Source organism: Dermacentor andersoni, chromosome 4 (genome assembly GCF_023375885.2).
Source record: "Dermacentor andersoni chromosome 4, qqDerAnde1_hic_scaffold, whole genome shotgun sequence".
NCBI classification, from domain to species: Eukaryota; Metazoa; Arthropoda; class Arachnida; order Ixodida; family Ixodidae; genus Dermacentor; species Dermacentor andersoni.
In genome coordinates, this window is record NC_092817.1 from 84,328,743 (window position 1) to 84,347,340 (window position 18,598).

At 44.3% G+C, this 18,598-nt stretch overlaps 1 protein-coding gene across 1 annotated transcript in view; it reads right to left on the minus strand.

The window, feature by feature from the left end:
• Nucleotides 1–16,152, minus strand: part of msl-3 (male-specific lethal 3) — a 46,580-nt gene extending 30,428 nt beyond the window's left edge. Inside the window, exons 1-8 of the mRNA XM_050183363.3 lie at nt 16,008–16,152; nt 6,081–6,184; nt 5,866–5,982; nt 5,365–5,447; nt 5,202–5,297; nt 4,958–5,111; nt 4,042–4,182; nt 1,424–1,575 (exon numbers count right to left, since the gene is read on the minus strand). Of these exons, the coding sequence (XP_050039320.2) occupies nt 1,424–1,575; nt 4,042–4,182; nt 4,958–5,111; nt 5,202–5,297; nt 5,365–5,447; nt 5,866–5,982; nt 6,081–6,184; nt 16,008–16,152 (992 nt within the window). The remainder of the gene's footprint in view (nt 1–1,423; nt 1,576–4,041; nt 4,183–4,957; nt 5,112–5,201; nt 5,298–5,364; nt 5,448–5,865; nt 5,983–6,080; nt 6,185–16,007) is intronic.
• Between the last annotated feature and the right edge of the window lie 2,446 nt (nt 16,153–18,598).

An 18,598-nucleotide genomic window follows, 5' to 3' on the forward strand; every position in this document is an offset into this window, starting at 1 on the left:
GTTCGTATGCTTTACCGCATAACATGCATGTATTGCAGCAAGGCTGACATTAATAAAACTGTGTACCAAAGCTGACTTTGGGAAACCAACCGCAATTGGGCAACAATTTTCCTTGTTAAAAATCGGGTGCACATTAGATTTCTGCTTCGTTTTGGAGTTGTAGTGTCATTCTAATGTTAAACACACAAAAAATGGGCCCGCGTTTGATTTGGAGCCATGCTGAAATTGGGAAAATGCTGCCAGATGAATCACCAGTGTGTTTTGGCGTTTTTTCTACATCTTGTTTAATCCAACCTACCGGATAATTCGATCAATTCGTTGGTCCTGTCAACGCTGAATTAATGAAAGTTGACTGTATACAATCAGACATGCGCCATGCGTGGAACTCGCGGTGGCAGTGCTAGGAGGAGGAGCGTGTCCAAAAGGAAGCCCGAGAGAGGAGCCCAGCTGTAGTACCCGCCTCATACATGACACATTTCGGTGATGGCAATCAGAGTTGTAGAGTGGCAACTCCGAAGTTCGAAGGATTCTGGAATCATTCCACATTTTCAAACACTCGGAACAGAATGGGAATGGAATGATTGCACCAATCTGGCAGATAGAATGAGAATGGAATGGGAACCTGATATTCCGGAATGGAGTCGTAATTGAATGGGCACATAGTCCTGAAGCGCTAAATGTTGATATTAGGTGAGACTGCAAAATCAGTAAACTTGCCAAATAGATAAAACTAGACTTGGTGAATGTATTACATTTCTAAATTTTTACTTAGTACCGGTTCTTTTGGTATTTACCTATTGATGACTTTGTGGCTGGCACAGCATGGCCTTAGTCGCTTTTGCGCCATTAAACCCGAATTAACTAACTATTGATGACTAATTCTGCCGCTGTAATTGTAAACAGCACAGTATTCTACATATCTGGCACTGCGAAGACATGCAAATATTGGTGTGCTAAATAAATAGTTTAAGTGCATATAAAACAGCAAATTTAATTGTCAAGAATAATTCAATTTAGCAAGTGCATGCTTGACCGAAGACACAAGGATGGAGGTCAAAAACAACGTCCTGAACGCTTGAACACTGTGCAAGGCCACAGTTATCTGGAACATGCGCCATGTTTTTTAGCAAACAGTCGAGTATCCAGAAGTATCTGAACTGCCGAATGCTGGAAAAAATGGCTCCTGTTATATGGCAGTAAATGTGCAAAAAAATGTGACTGGAGATTTAAATAATGTCTACCTCCTGATATACAAGTCCAAATGGAGTTGTGTGTTTGCCATGCACATTTTCTGAGGAACCTGTATATATAGCCTAAGAAATAGGGCAGGTGGTATTCTGGGTGGCTATAGGCACAATATGAGTACTGTAGTTGCACGGTGAAACAAAAAGGCATGCACAAATGTGAGATACTTGTGATCTACCTTGACTCTACTTCTGATGCATCAAGGGGCGGCTGACGGGAAGTGTTGCCTTTGGCATTCTTGGAAGCTGTCAGTGTTAGCTTTGCAGCATAGTGTTTCAGATAGCCCTCCAGCATGTCGACCACATCTGGTGTGCATGGCAGATGAACAAGCTGAGGCAGAAAGGAAGAATTAAGAGGTCACAAAACAGTTCAATGCAGTTGTCGCCATCAACAACACCGTGATGACAGTAACATGGAACATGATCACCACTCGTATAAAAAGTGCCTTGTTACAGGACCTCACGAAATGGACCAACAGTCAGTGAAGGCAAGAAAAACAACAAAATCTAACCTCGTTACAACAAACACATGTATGAAACAAAAAACAAATCTCCCTCGTTCACTTAATTTCCCTAACTTGTAGCTAAGCATGTTAAACTTTAGTTAAGTTAGTATTTTCTCTACAAATTGCTTGTACCTTACGTGTACATATGTAGTCATGTTGATATTATATTGCATTTGTCAGTGGCTCGCTGAACCACATGTAATTATCACTGTTAAGCCAAGCACCCCTCTTAAACCTCATACTTCAGTTCTGGGGTCCCAACTGCATATAGTATTCATGCATATATCTACCATGAAAGAATCAATAAGCTCCTTCTTCTTTGTATATCCAATACTGTATGTATTAGAAATCTATATTTGTTACACACTGATAATCACAAGAAGTTTAGGTTTAGTTCATTAAATCTGTGTTCATTACATCGAGGTCCAACTGAAATTGTTAATTCTACAGAGCTTTTACTTTGCATAGGTGGGGGGCAAATCTAAAGGAAGTACCTAGAAGAAAGAGAAAGCACGCCACTGTCGAAGAATTAACTTGCAATCCCTCTGTGTTCTATGCGCTCCTTTACCAAATTAATCATAGTGGTGGCTGTCCTTCGTTATGCTTTAGCAGATACTTTCGTGCGCGTCTATGTAATGTATTCTTGACAATGCTATGCTGTTCCTTTCCTTTCCTGTTCACTGTGGTCACTGCTATACAGCTCATTAATCAGCAGGCACTACACATGACACGCTTTTAGCAGAGGACAAAAGGGTTTATTCAAAGTTCTGCAAGGCCAGCTTCTTTCCGAGCTCATTATTGCCATAGGTAAAATGATATCTTAACTTCTGGAGGAGGTAGTAGGATGCAATCTCCTTTGTGGCATTATGCTCTGCGGCAATGCTTGCTTGTGGTAGCATATTGAATAAGGTTCCTCATAGGCCTCTTGCTAATAGATATTTCAGTTAAAAATTTGAAGGATACTGAAGCGTCGCCTTTAAGAGTGGAACGTAATAGCATTTAAATACCTCTGATAGCTTCTCACGCTTCCCGGCAACTGCAGCTTATGTAATCGTAATGTTTACCGGGAAACGCCGGCAGCGAACGTGATGCACGAAGGCAAGCTTTAAGGTAGAAATGCGGCCTCTGGTGTGGGCCGCGGATGCAAGCACCATCTGGTTAATGTTGCAAGGAATAGGCTCGCCACTTTATGAATGGTAGAAATGCTGGAAAAGGGGTTTGTGTTTGAGTTTCCATGTAACAGAATTGTTTCCCCCTATATGCAGATTACAATCCGAAACTATCACGTCTGTAGGTTGTGTGTAAGTCGTACTTTATGATTTTTCTAACGCATTTTACTTTGAGAAATTCAATTATTTCAGTAATGCCTCTGCGCTACACGGAGGGCCTGCATGGTTGGTTATGCATGGTTCAGTATGATTTTTCGCTCACAAGATAGCCGCCGCCAGATGCCGATGCCAGATTTTCTGCAACACGGTGACCTTAACACTATCACATTAAAATGTCAACTTTGCTAGGTGCAATCACCACCATGGATGTGATGCTAACAAGTTCAGCATATTAATATGTTTTCCTGGCTACTACGTTCAATCCCTGCAGTCCCAGGAAAAATTTATTAGATAGATTTCACTGGAGCCCAGAGTATTGCATAAATGCTCAAATGCTATCCATGCTGCACCACCAAGACCAAATGTCCTCACAAGACTTGATTCAATCCCTGTGGGTGGCATATCTTGTCTTCTTTTAAAATCTTTCATTTTATCCCCAATGTAAACAAGAAATATAAAACATAAAGTAAATATCGATCTACAATTAGCACACTTCATCTTAGGTTTCATGCCGCCAAAGGTGCCATTCACCAGCCCAAAAACTACACATCGAGCATGAACAATAATAAACATGATTCATAAACATCTTGATTATGGCAGCGTCCCAGCAAGCTTTATTTACATGTCCTAATGGAAGCCACCAAATAAGGCAGTGCTGTTTCAGTCAAAAGTAATATGTACAATTAGCACATAGGCCATGTGCTTTGCTAAAAGATGTGGGCGATTAAATAAAAAATATATTGGACAAAGTGACACATCACTGTGCCAGTTGATCATGAGGTCTGCAAAGCGTCTGCAGGAATGGATAATTTCTCAGTTGTATGAAAGTGATAGCTGCAAAGAAAATGGCAAGTATGCAATATGCCAAACATGAGTGATGACACAGGATATTACAGTGAGTCTAGCGCAACAGAAGCCTGCTGTACCAGGTGGAGAACGGTGGGCAATGGGTAAAAACCAGACCTTTTTTTTAACAGTGATGTTGTGGCAGTCATCCTCTAATGTCTTTCGGAGAATTTTGGGAATTTCAATATTGTAATCCGTTGCAATTTCCTCTGGTTCCTCTTCACTGTCCTTTTCCTCGTCGGAGTCGCCACCTTGCTGCTGCAAAATGATAAGACAGGTGTGAAATTAGCAACAAGGAACCGTATTTTCTACAGCCAAGCCCTCTCACAATAAATGCCTTCATAATGCTAAAAGTGTTTGTTTTTTTGTTATAAGGATTAGCATCAGCTGGAAAAGCATGCAACTGATTATACAACCTTGCAGTTAGCCATGCTAGTACCATTGTACCCTATACAAATGTTTTTGCGTCCCAGAAAAAGAAGTGTTTAAAAAAAGAAAGTTTTTATTAACGTTTCCTTATTGGCTTCCTAGTCCATTAAGATTTCCTGCTCTGTATGGTAAAGAAATCCGGCCTAACCCACTGAACCTCACTTATATATGACTGCTTTATTTGCCTGGTGTGTAAAAACACACAAATCTTGGAAACCAACAATACGATATACCCCCTAGACAATCAGTGACTGCACTAATGCCAGATAACTTTTGTGGCTCTTTGTCCTCACATTAGCTCAGTCTTAATTCAGCTGCAGCACTATTGCTGCTTTCTAAAGGCTTCTAAGCTATAGAGCAGTCACAGACAAACTAAAACTTATACTGCAGTTACACTCGCTTTCAATTACCACAGATACCAAAGGTAATTAAAATTCATGCACCTTTGTGCAAGGTTGTGGAAGAGAGCCAATGGAGCTAATGGATTTCAATGATCTCCGATTTCACTGGTCCTCAAAGGTGCACATCTGACTAAAGTATAAGAAAGACATGCTCAAGAAAGCAGATCAGGGTAGAAATTAAAGCAGATCAGCATAGCGGTCACCTCTGAGGAGTCAGATTGTGACGAGGACTCTTCATCGCCACTACTCGAGACACTTCTGCTTCGTTCCTTCCTGCTCCTTCCACGCAGTTTTCTGTCGAGAGTTTCTTTCAGTATGGCAGGAACCTTACGTTTCTTTGATTTACTTGTTTGGAGCCTAGGAAATAGAGAGAAAGATTACAAAAAGCTGCGTCTGCGTCTACCTTGCTGCTTGGTCTCGGGAAGCAGCAGAGCCACTATTACTCACAGTTTCTGCGCTGCTTCCTCCGCTAGCCTTTTCTTCAACTTCCTGTTCTCTAGGGTGTTAGGCAATATAAACTCTTCTGCAACGCAACGATCCCAGCTGTAAAAAAAAAAAAAATGCTGCAATATCAGCTCAACCAATACAGCTTCCACCATGGCAAACATACCTGCTGCTCCAGCCGCTGAAATGAATTAGGTATTCGGGCATCTTGCGGCCTCGACTATCCTTGCCAACGACAAGCTCCAATACCTGGGCAAAAGCACATTGCAAAAGAGTACTGTTGGCTCTCCTTTGGCTAGGAAGCGCCAATATCGAAGTTGTATAATGTACATTGGGCGCTCAGGAATGTCTCCAGCGACAACGCAAATGTGCCGTGCTCAAACTGTTCGGCAACTTGTCATGATCTGCAACATAGATGTAACGGTTGCGACTCAACAATTACGAGCGCCTCAATTAAAATACGGCTCAACAGTTTACAGTGGCTCAACGTGCAAGTACGTAGCGGATAGTTTATTTTGAACATCCTCCTCATATTTGGATATCTCATCTCTATACGGTGTTCAGACAAGCAGGCCGACATATAGTGCTTGCACCACGAATATATGTACTACAGTGGAAATGCGTTGAATAACTCTCGCAAACACATTAATCCTGCGCCCTCCATCACCTTAGAGTCGTAGAGGACTTTGGCTTTTGAGGAGTCGGGCTCGTAGCACAAAACTTTTTCCCCTTCGGAGAATTTGAACTTGATGCCGCGCGCTGGGGCCGCAGAAGGATCCTCTGCCTGAAATTGGTGCGACAATGTGCGCCGTAAACGTTACAGGAAAGGACAAGAGACGTTGTTCACTTTATTATCTTTCGAAGCTAGAATACATGTAATACCTGCTCCAGCTCGGCGACCTCGAGAGCCGCAATGGTTGCAGGTGTACGAGCTCCAGGAATACTGTTGAGCGTGACCTGCCTGGCGGCGCAGTCAGTGGCAGCGCCTCAACCGAAAGTAATACTTGGAATCAAGCGCAACGTTATGGTCCTGGGTCTACTCCGTTCAATAAGGTGCTCCGCCTAGCTACGGCGAGGTAAACTGTAAGGAAGTGGCAGTCCGCATCAGCGCAACGTAGTACCATAGAACAATGAACAGTTGGCAGTACCAAGGCATAGAATAAAGAACAAACCAAGGTACCAACAGAACGTGAACACAAACACGAGAAACACGAACAGAAACTGATGCTGATCTTGATGCTGCTGTGTGCCATTACTAGAGATCACTGTACTCGCGCTAGAACTAGCCCGAAGCGAATACACAGACTAATAAAAACAATAATAATAAAGTAATTGTTCCGCTAACATCATTTCTTTATGCCATCATTGTTACAAACGGCATCGCGCTTGCTTTTGCCAAATATATGCCAAACATGATGCCAAATATTTGACGCGGCGCGCCCTCTCTGTTCAAAATTGTTTTTCACTTTTTTATATCTTACGTTTAAAAGACTTTTAATAACTGTAAGTAATTTTTTCTCACAAATAAATGTTCAATTGTCGATGGTTGATGATACATTTAGCTTCTTGTCGCGTGGCTTCTGCTACACAAGCATGCCCGGTTTCGATCACAGGAACAGACGAAGATTTGAAACGGTTGCCCGCGCATATGATTGCACTATTTGTATTTGAATTGAAAAGCAAATAAGCATTTTATGTGGGGACTGCACAACAGTGCGATAGAATTTGTGCAACCCTCGACGATGCGTACCACTCGGTCATGAACAAGTGAAGCGTTGTAGATCGCATGAGTAGGACGGTGCCGGCAGAAGAACCGCGTAAGTTTTTTCTTACTTCCTCCTCTGAATTTTCGCCTTAGAACTGTTTATGTAGGCTATAAGGATAACACAAGTATGCTGTTCATTACAGACATATGTAAATTGTTATTTTTAAATAATTATTACCGCTTGGAATCCATAAATTGTAAGAAAACTTGAAATCCTAGCATTCACATCCAGCAGCAGTCCTGAATAGTGCGGCTTTGTATTTATTTTATTTATTCACAAGAATGTTTGCTTGAAGGACTTGAACCAGTGCGAGCTTGAACGCAAGATAGCGTGTGGTCGTCGCGGTATATATCAAAAAGTTAGTAAATATGTACACATATGCACGTCATAGAAAAACTGATCATACTGATTTATTGCCCAGCGCATGTCAATAATAAATACGTACGAGCAACAGCACCCAGCAACACTATATGGCATCCCAACCTTGCTCTTGCAAAATTATCTTTAGCAGACGATCGACGCTGTTTCCTGTCTGGCTTTCTATTAGGCGGGCGTGGGAGAGGGAAGGCGGCGAGGCGTTGAAGAAGGTCCCTAGATAAAACAAGTTTTTATCTAAGGACCTTAGCGCTGAATAGAAGGCCTGATCACGGTTTATTGAATTTTAAAAATGTGCGAAAAACTTGCGTCATTCCATGGCTCTGTGTCCTGATCATATTTATGTCAAACTACGCAGCCGTGCCGCTTTAATGCAAACAATTTTTTAAGTTGCACGCATTAGCAAAACAGTTAGCTTCATATGTTAGTTTCATATTGAGGCATGTATTGAGGCTACCGGCCAACCCCATCCCTCTTCATCATAGAGTTTCTCACTATAACACCTCTTCATATTCCGAGAATGTTCTGTGACGTCATGGCGCTCCCTGCGCAGTTTCGGTTTCGCCTCAAGCTTTCCCGCTTAATTTAACAAAATATATGACGGCGTACTAAATCATAGTTAATAGAAGTATGATATAGTCATATTACCCCAATTATTAAATAAATAATCGAAAGCAGGGTGTCGAATCGAAACATTTTCGGGTTCGGTTTGGGTTCACGCTTTTCGGTTTAAAGGGACACTAAAGGTTACCAGAAACTCAAGTTAAAGTGGTAGAGCAATGTTCTAGAACGTCTAAGGCGTCAATTTAATCGCGAACAGAGCTTTAGTAACCGAGAAATTGAGGTAAATGCATGACACGATTTGAGACCCCCCAGCGACACTCCGGTACTAGCCCGATGACGAAAGGACTCTTCATAATTTGTGTTACTAATGCTCAACTACTCGTATTAAAAATATCATTTCATTCGATTAAAAGACGGAAAAAAATGCTACTTGTCTACGTCTATTCGACTCTAAGAAAAAATAACATTTTGACGTTACCCTTCAGTAATATGGGTGTTCGAAAGGTTTCGTTTTCGCTCGACTCTGCGCGCTCGACTCTGCGCCGCGCACGCTTTGGAGTTTCAGTACTTTCGTTATCGCGTCGTGCTGTGAGGGTTCTGCTGGCTCGCGACACTTTCATTTGGAACAAGCAGCGAGAATGCCACGTCCATGTGATGTCGTGGGAAGCCCTCGTTGCTTTCCCGCTCCGGAGAGCCGGTGTCGAGTCCGCCGTCGTAGTACGCAACGACGCCGGCAGTGCGAGCCCTCAGCAGCAGGTCGCGCTCGTCGGTGCTCAAATCGCTGAAGTTGAGCCCACCATCGCGAGCCAATCTGTCGGTGTCAGGGTCCATTGCGACGAGCGTCGAAGTTTGCGCCATAGAATGAAGTACCAGCTTATGGGCGTCTTGCGCTGGAGTTTGAGGTATAGTAGCGGCGCCTGGTGGCGGTACGGGAAACGACATCTGGGTCGCGCCAGCTTGGGTCGTATTGAGCCCTGGCTGTGGCGAAGCACGTTTCTAGGCCGAGTTTTGCGTCGATTCGCACTTTTTTATGCCCTGTTGCGAGTGCGAAAAGGCTCGTCACTTCTCACAGATCACGCCGACCACGCTGCGAGCTCGCCGCAGCCTATAGTTTAACGAAAACGGACTCTCCGTGTGCCGTGGGACGTAATGTGGGACGTAATTCGTTTCTCCTTCCGCTAGCCACCATACTCCCGCTTTCGCTCTGCTGTCGGCTCTGTCTTGGCTCTGTTTCTGGCCGCGCGTTTGCGTTTTGCGCAGAAAAGCCGTAGCGCCGTCTGTGGACGCCGTTCTACTCACCGTTGGCGCAACGTCACTATGAGACCGTGATGTCAGTACTCCTCGATCGGAGGGCGGGCGATTTGAACTGCGCTAGCGGTACGCGGACGCTTCAGAACGCATTTTCTCTTAAAATAAGTCTCTCCTTGGCACGAAACAAGCGTTTTGAGGTTTCTGTGATGGTATTTCAACAGTCCACGTTGACTTAATAGTAACCTTTAGTGTCCCTTTAAAACATGGTTCAAAACTATAACGATTCGAATCGGTTAGGAGCTTCCTGAACGGGTCAATTCGGGTTCAGACTTTTCGACCATGGAGGATGTCTTCGACACTCAGCTGCGGCTTCGCGCGCTCGTATAGCGGGGTCTGATTCGCGCCTACGACGTTTCTCTTCGACTTCACGTTGCATATCCTCTCAGCAGAAGACTGAATCGTATTGTGTTCTGTGTGTGGTACGGATGATTTCAATGAATGTATGCACAGTTCCTTTCACTTTGCTGAGCGCTTGTAGCCTCAGCCTTACGGGGGTATGAGCCATTCGAGTTCTCGCTGCGGTGGGAGCTATAGGTGACCGGCGATACCCTGACGGGCCAAGAAATGCTCGTACAGCAAGTTCGTCGAGCAGCCATGGCCAGTGGAGTCAATGAGGGCACCACGTCCACTCGACCTCAAGAGCAACGACCTCGATGGTTGAAATAAATGTTTTCTCGATCTCTCTCTATCCTGTTTGCTTACGGGAGTATGAGCCATTAAGAAGGGCACGCGTGGTTCCTTTTTCTTTTTTTTTCTTTTTCCTGTAGCATTCGGACTAGACTCCGCGTTTCTGTGCGCGGTATGTGTGCTTTCAATGGATGCATGCACTGTACGCTTCTTTTAATTGCTGAGTGCTTGTAGCCTATAAAAAATGGAGCTGGGCAGGTCATGTAATGCGCCGGTTAGATAACCATTGGAGCATTAGGGTTAAGAATGGGTACCAAGAGAAGGGAAACTCAGTCGCGGACGGAATCGATGAAATTGGGAAATGCGCGGGCGCTGTTCCTTTTTTCTTTCCCCTGTAACATTCGGCCTAGACGCCGGGTTTCTGTGCGCTGTATATGTGCTTTCAATGGATGCATGCACTGTACGTTTCACTTTTTAATTGCTGAGCGCTTGTAGCCTATAAAAAAATGGAGCTGGGCAGGTCGTACGTGTAATGCGCCGGTTAGATAACCACTATTAGGATTAAGAATGGGTACCAAAGGAAACGCAGTCGAGGACGGCAGAAGACTAGTTGGATCAATGAAATTAGGAAATTCGCGGGCGCTATAGTTGGAATCGGACACTAAGTCGGATACAACTTAAGTCTACAGTGAAGCCCCGCCCACGCCCTCATAACCGCCAGCCACTGTTCCTCCGTGAGGCTGCAAATAGTTCGTACTTTCCCTGTTTCCTAAATAAGGCGGTAACCACAAAAATAAAGTTATGAGCGCGTAATTTTATACGTTTACACTCGTCTATTATAGTGGAACGGCTAAAACATAATTCTTTATTGAATTGAAATAAAACGCTGCTTCGCTGCAACTATTTACTGTCAAGTTTCACTTCAGTTGACATTGAAGTTTCACGAGTAAAGCGGGCTCAGCAATGAAACGAAATATGTACCGAGGACTTCTGAAGAGTGAAATGCTCAGACTCCACGCAATTTGTCCATGTCTGTTGCACACCTCATTGCTTCCGCCGATGAAAAGACTCTGCAAGATCAGCAGACGCTGCGGAAGTATCGAGCACGACGCTATTTTGAAAACGTCGAATGACGACGACTTTGTTTGCTTCTGTGATTGGCTAGCGGAGTAACACAACGCCGCGCGGACCATGTGCTTTGGTAGCCAACTGCTGTTTCTTTAAGAACGAACTACAGGGGAGAAATTCGGAATCGCGCCTGTCGTCTGCTGCCATCTGCTGCAGTTCGGGCGGTGTCCGGGCGCCTTCGTCAGTGTTTTCGTTTGTTCGCTCTCGTTCCCTCTGCTTGTATACTTATGGCGGTCGTCTCAAATATATTTTTTCAACGTCTTCGGTCGCGAAAATTTATTCAAAGAGCTAATTTCTTAGACGACAATACAGTTCTCAAAAGCAACGCTACAGTGCCAGCCGAAGGAGCGCAGACCAGCCCATTGCGGGTTTTTCATGCGCGGATCGACAACCGCAAAAACATAGCATATAAGAATTCAGTTATGATACCATACCTGCCCCGGTGCAACACGTATGTCACAAACGCTGGCTATATATGACTTCTACAACAGTTACCTTGATTTTAATCCGCTAAAACAGGTCTGCTCACGACTAGTTCATGGTATAAGACCAAATTTTGCATTTCTTCACAGAAACGCTCGGCAGTAACACGAGTACTGAACTAACACTGCAGTTTAGATTCTACCCGCACCACTTGCTTCTTTGCCTGCTTCTCATAATTAGGCGGTTCTTCGAGTGTTTATATTAAATGGCGGTAATTTGAAGTAAAGCTAATTGGGGCTTGCAGCTCTTTGCGGAATACTAAAAGGAATCTACCAATGCATATTTCCTTTTCCGTGCTACACGTTTAACTCACTTGAGCAATTTACTGGTGTTTGTTGCTTGAGGAATATATACACGACGAATCTGTTTGGCGAACTGACACAGGCTGCTCAGCCCAAATTTTTTAGTGAAATATGCCTTTTGGACCCTATGGCTGCAACCAAAAAGGAGCCGAAGCGTCATTCATTAGTAGTATGGGACATATTGAGGATATCATAATTCCCCGGCGGAGGGTCAAAAATCAAGTGAAATATGTAAGGCTTGTGGTGTCTTCCTTACGAAAGTTTGCGAGGTTACCTTTATTATGTACCGTCGAAGCGAATAGTTCTCCGTTTGTATAATTAAACAACGTTGGATCGAGACATGATGAGGCAGAAGGCGCTTGAATTTTCCGTTCCTAGGCAGCCTAATTAAGCTGCGATGTAGCACCTCGAGTATACTTTAGGGCATTGCAAGTGGCGCTCTAAAAACTGCTTCATGGTTTCAATTCGAAGTTGTAGTGAACTGATGGGATTCGCGAGCAATGCGTGCCTCGCCATAACGGCCGTCGGTTGCTATCGTTGCGTAATGGGTGTGCCATATTGTCCATAAAGGCTATTGAGGGCCACCAGGAAACATTTAATCGCTTGCAATTGATCGACTCTCGATCTTAACCACGGAACTTTTCTTTCGGGTTACTGCTACTACGGTATTTGTGAATTTACTATGTAAATACTCTACATGACGCGCCGTCGTGCTGGCAGCCATGAGCAAATCGTTTTATGGGGGCATGCTTCAGAGAGCGGTGAAAGTAGCAATAAGCGTTTTAAAGCGAAGCTTTCTTTGCCTCTTCCTCCGACTTTCACATTGCTGCTGCTGTCAGGCACACCGCGTCGGGAAGGGGGGGGGGGGGAGGTCACAGCGTGTGCATACATGACAGGAGCGAGTCAGAAAGGAAAGGCGACGCTAGAAATTCGTTTTCACCCCACCGCGTCGAATGTGCGCAATGCCCTCTGGAGCTCCCTGGCCGTCGCCAATTAGCCTCTTAACTGCTAGTAATTATCCTGACTTCCCTCAGAAGCATTGCAGAAACTGCAGCGCTTCCCTTTCTGCTAAGGTACGAGTTCAGAAGGGACGCAGATAGAACTGTAGGGAGGAGAAGAGGCAGTTCCCATATAAGGAAGAGGGGGGGGGGAGCTGACGTGAGAAGGCAAGCAAACCTTAGACGGCAGTTGCGGGGAAACTGGATAAGCTTAAAGGGCCCCTCACCAGGTCCCATAGCAAATTTTGATTATACGCTGGAAGTTGTTACGTGTCCTCTAAGGAGCGTTCGGCCGCCAAAAAATTTTAAATCGGCTCATTAATAGCAGAGATAGAAATATTTCAGTGCCGCGAATTTATGATTTCAGCAGGCGGGCTTCACTGTCAAGCAAGACGCTCTCGCCACTCACCCCGTCTACCCGCCGCAAGCAAAATTCGTTCCCTGCGTTCTCCCATACCGTACCTCGAGGATCGCGTGACGCATACGTCACAGGCCCCGACTTCATTTATTTTCTTTCTCCTCGCTTATTTTTTTTTTTTTTTCGGCGCTACGCACTTTTTCTTACAGCGTCGCGCGTGAGCTGTCGTCTCGTTCGCGTAGCGCACAATTTTGCGCGCTGTGCACAAGGAAACATGCCTAGCGGTATAATTCAGTGCTACACGAATACTGAGGCAGAACAAGCGGATCGCACAGCATGATCACGCGCTGGAACACGGTAGAAAATGGCATAGATTCGGTACCTGCGCACGTGACCGCACGACCGTGGGAACAAGCAGACGAAGCGGAAGTACATCTCTTGTGCCTCGATGCGAAGTAAAACAAAAAACACGCAGACATTCCGTTAGTGTGTTTTATTATTTGTCTAAACTTCAATTCAAGCAACAGATTGCATAGATAACAGATGTCTTGAATAATTTTTGAAGTCACGCGTCACCACGAGCTACGTTACACTGCGGACACCAGTACGTAGGCGCAGGTACACGAGTACGTCATCCTGTGGAGCGCGGCGGCTACCAGAAGGAAAAACGGCGTTCGGTTCGAAATTTCAGATCTTTCCGCGATGCGTAGCGATGTAGTACTTAGCAGACACGATCGTTATCGCGCAATGTATGCTCTGCGCTTGTCAGCTCAAAATGGCCAGACCTGGTGAGGGGCCCTTTACGTTCAAAATTCGGTACAGTACGTTGATGCTATTTCTGAAAAATAAACACCATGCAAATATATCAAGCGGACAAACTACGCTGGGCGTGCAGAAGTAGAGCCACATTAATTAAAGTGCACTGCAGCTAGGTCCAGGCGACACTATGGAAGTGGTCGACCGTCATACCAACACTTCTGTGCCCATCGCTTTAGCTTTGCGGTTATGGCATTGCTAGAGGCCGTGGATTTGATCCCAATCGCGGCAGCCGCATTTCGACCAGGGCGAAATAAAAAACGCATGTGCACTTAGATTTTGAGATACGTTAAAGAACATCACGAAGTCAAAATTAATCCGGAGTCTGCAGCTACTGCATGCCTCATAATCTGATTGTGGTTTTGGCACGTACAGCCTCACAATAAAATTCAAGTTTAATACTTCTGCCACAATGCTATGTGCCATGTGAGGCACTGACTATGCTCAACCCTCTCAGAGGTTATGAAATATGGCGCACAAGAAACATCAACTCACCACTCTTGTGTTAGACTAAATGTTGAAGAAATCAAGTTTTAGCCGTCAACATCATCGCGAATTATAGTCAATCAAAGCCTCCAACACAGAATGCTTTGCTTACATCGATTCCCAAAGTGCGTGGGATCTGCATACTTTTCATACAAAATGCTTTTACGCATTAATAAAGCATCCATATTTGACTAGAACAACTCACCAGAGTAATAAGAATCATGATGACAGCTTACCTGGGCAGTGTCTTTCTAACACAGATAACAGGTTGACACCAAATTCCAATATTTTTCTTTCATGTAAAATTAAATGTCTCTCATAGCTCCAAGTGCTGAGGGAATGTTAAGTGTTTAGTGAAGCATCACACACAACTTCGCTTGTTGAATTTGCAGATATTCTTCTTACGCAAAATTCATGGACAGAAACGCAACCATTGCAAAACCAGTAGACTCCTTCAACATTACATAGCTTGCGATATCCAAGCCGCAAATTTTCTTGACCCATGCGCTTTTGAAGAAGGAACTATGGTTCAGACATGGCAGCAGAAAGAAGCCGACATATCCTTCAATCAGTATGGCTCGAGCCACCCATATACCAACATACACAAAGGGAATGAGCGCGCGTGGCAGCCGAACGAGCCGGAGAAAGCGGCGTCTGGCTGTGACGTCACTCGCGAGAGTGCGCCACTCCAAATTTTTGCCTTATTTTCGCCGCTGGGATGCATATTTTGCTTGCCTAGGGTACTTGGGGGGGGGGGGTATGATCCATTGCTGATGATGATAGCTTTTCTGCCGTTGGTCCGGACATGTTTTTATTTTTCCAAGGCCATCGGGGATATGAGCAACTTAAGGCTTTCGCCTTGAAAATAGAAAAAGTCGACCAGTGCTGTAGTTCGGTTCTGCTCATTCCCGAGCAATCACAGAAGGGCTTACAGAAAAACAAAATTAAGATAATAAAGGAGAATGCCTCTTAGCGACGCGCTAGTGTGATACATGGAACCATGGTAGGGAGCCTAATTGTTGGCGTTGAGTCTCGGAATGGGCGCAGCGCGGGTGGCGACTGCTGGGCTTGCTGTGCTCATTCGGCCGGCGATGTTGCGGCAGTGGGCTCACTGAAGACCGACGACAGGCGTTCTGTGCTCGAACGGTGCATCCAATATACTACCTCTCCACCCACACCAAAAGGTCATCCTTCTTTGGTTTATTAAAGGGACACTAACAAGGAACAGCAAATCAGCTTAGACTGGCAAAGTTATTATTTCAAAACTCCATTTTATTGCGACAGCAATTATATGGATACTCCAGGCGAATTTTCGCTGTTGGCGTCACCGTGAGGTTTAGTATAAACTCCTGCTACAAGATCGCGGCCATGCGCCGTATACTGCAGGTGCGAGAGTGAGCCGAGAAGGATGGTGGCTTGGTGCGACGGCGTCTTCTTGCGAGCGCAAGAGAGATGCGTGCATGCTAAGATGGCGGGGGGGGGGGGGGGGGGGGGAGAGCAAAATAGCGTGTCTCCGCTTCTACTCTGACCTCAGCTGCGCATGGCGCGCTTTCTATCTTGGAGGTAATGCACAGTGGGTTTGAAGGCTAGCTAACCTGAGAAAGCTGATGGCTTCATGTTTGCAGTGTTCTCGCGTGCCTGGTTCGCGTTGAAGTGAGCAGCAGCATGAAGGGGAATTCGCTCATAGCCGCTGCCGCTATTCACCACGAGATAGTTTGGACAGCGAGTGTCCACGGTCATCAAGTGAGATGTGTTCATGTTTGCCTGTGCACACGTGGCACCATGCTCATTCATTTAGCTAGTAAGCAAATGTTTACAGCAGTTTATACAGCTAATGAAACTACTAATCTTACTGCATAGAGTTAATTACTTGCGATCGCAATCAATGCTTCGCCTTTCGAGCAAAACTGCAACACTTTTGTTAATCTTGCGGTAATAGGTCGAATACTAAGAGAGACAATGAAGGCTAAAGTTCCGCAGATTGAATTTTGTGCGGTGACTCCAACACCACTTCAGCGTGCATTCCACCAGCTGTGCATTCCCGTATTATATTTCTTACCCCCTCTCTTGTGGACCTGATTAATGTATGTGTGTTCACGTGCCAAACATTTCTTTTTCACCTTTGCAGAGAAAAATGCATAAGTTGAACTCTGTATGCTTGCAATCGCACTCTTGATGAAGGCCGGACCCTGCTCAAAACACCGAAATTAAATGTTTGTCTTTACTTTTCTATGTGCGCCTGCACTTCTCTCGAATTATGAAACACCAGATCAAAAGGACTACTTCCCTCACAAACACACACATGCACACACACACACATAGGTTGTGGGTTTGGATCCCACAGGTGGCAAGTTACCTGTCCACTTTAATTTGCCTTCCCCCCCTTTATTATTTTCTACATTTCAATTTCAACTACAGCTAATTTCCCCGATGCTTTCCTAGGCTTCATTGTCTACTGGCTTTGTACGGCCATGATTAACAAAAAATCAAGCCCCTCGGTTTTCCTTTTTCTCTCATTCATATATACAGTTGCACCCAGATATATCGAACCCACATATAATAAACTGTGTATAATGAACAGCTGTAAAATCCCCTTGAAATTTTTTATTTTATATATCGAACTTTTTTGTGACCCACTGCAGAGTCGATACATCCAAGTTCGACTATATATTCTATCATATATTCGACTATACATCCGAGTTTGTCTATATATTCTAGCAGTGGACTTCGCAAGGCGGATCCACCTGGAACGAATTCTCAGGATGACACCAGTTTCGAGATATAAATTCCCGAACTTTGCGGAGAAATGCATTGGCATTCCAGTTACTTGTGTGCTTCTGTGCATGAAACGACGTTTGGTTAACAAATTAACTAGAACGCTAATGCATTTCTCCGCAAAGTTTGGGAATTTATATCTCGAAACTGGTGTCACCTTGAAAATTTGTTCCAAGTGGATCTGCCTTGCGAACTCCATGGTTAAAATTTGTAAATTGCAATATGGGTCATAATGTAATTAGTTAAAAACTTGAGTAGTGCATTTTTATTCATTAGTCGATTTTGGATCTCAATTTTTTTGTGCAAGTATTGTCCACCACTTCGAGTAGACTGGCTCATGAACTAGAATTGAGCTATCTGCCACAGGCAACCTTTAACGATTTTTGAAAGTGTTCGCTGAAACACCCTGCATATGCTAATTGTACAGGTTGCAAAATTTATATTACATACTTAAAGCAGAGAGAGGATTTTGCACAGACCAGTCGAAGCGGCGATGGCGCATGTATAAAAAAGGGCTTTGTTAACACATGTTCGCTGTACTAACTTAATTGCTTTGGTCAGAAACTGACAAATTACAGTTTAATAGTTCAAAAGTACATTGCTGAATTTTACAAATGAAGACATATTTTGTTTGCTGCTTGGCTTGAAAAGCATGGCTTCTATATAACTTTCTTAAAAGTGTTACGAAGCTTTTAGGACTTTTAAACTGTTATAAAGCTAGATCTCATTTACTTTACGGTACCATATGTACAAGTTGCTGTGCTGAGGCTAAACACGAAGTGATTTTTTCGAGGAATGCATATATGACTGCACACGTGCGTTAAATAAAAGCCCACGTCGTCAGAATGAGTCCATGGTATCCTCTATAAACACACACACACGGACACATATTGACTGCCTGTAGGAGCTTAGTAAATGTACACCTCATTGAGTGACGTCATTAAATTGCGTTATACGGGCCATTTTTCTATTTTTTTTTTTTGTTCTACTGTCAGCGCGCACATGCACGCACACTACACACCCGTGGTCTAGATAGTCAAACCCTCTCGCGTCAAATTTTCGCCGAGGTATTCAAAAAAGAGATGACTCGCATGCGGTCGAATAACGTGCCGAAATCCATTCGTTTAGGCTAATTAGGTTGAACACTATAAACTGCAGACAAAGGACGGAGATGGCGTGCGTGTATTTGGCCTCATATTGTTGTAACAACTTAAATCTCGCGCAGAGCTGATCAACCACGCATGTCACATTTCACAGCGTTTAGGGAACACATAGAAGATCGCACATCATCAGGCTCAGCGTGAGGTATATTTCATAAGCGAAGCCCGTCCGTTCCGCGTGTTCATTGACGCGATATATGGTGACGTGACGCAAATTAACCTTACCTTCCGTGGGCGATATAATATGCATG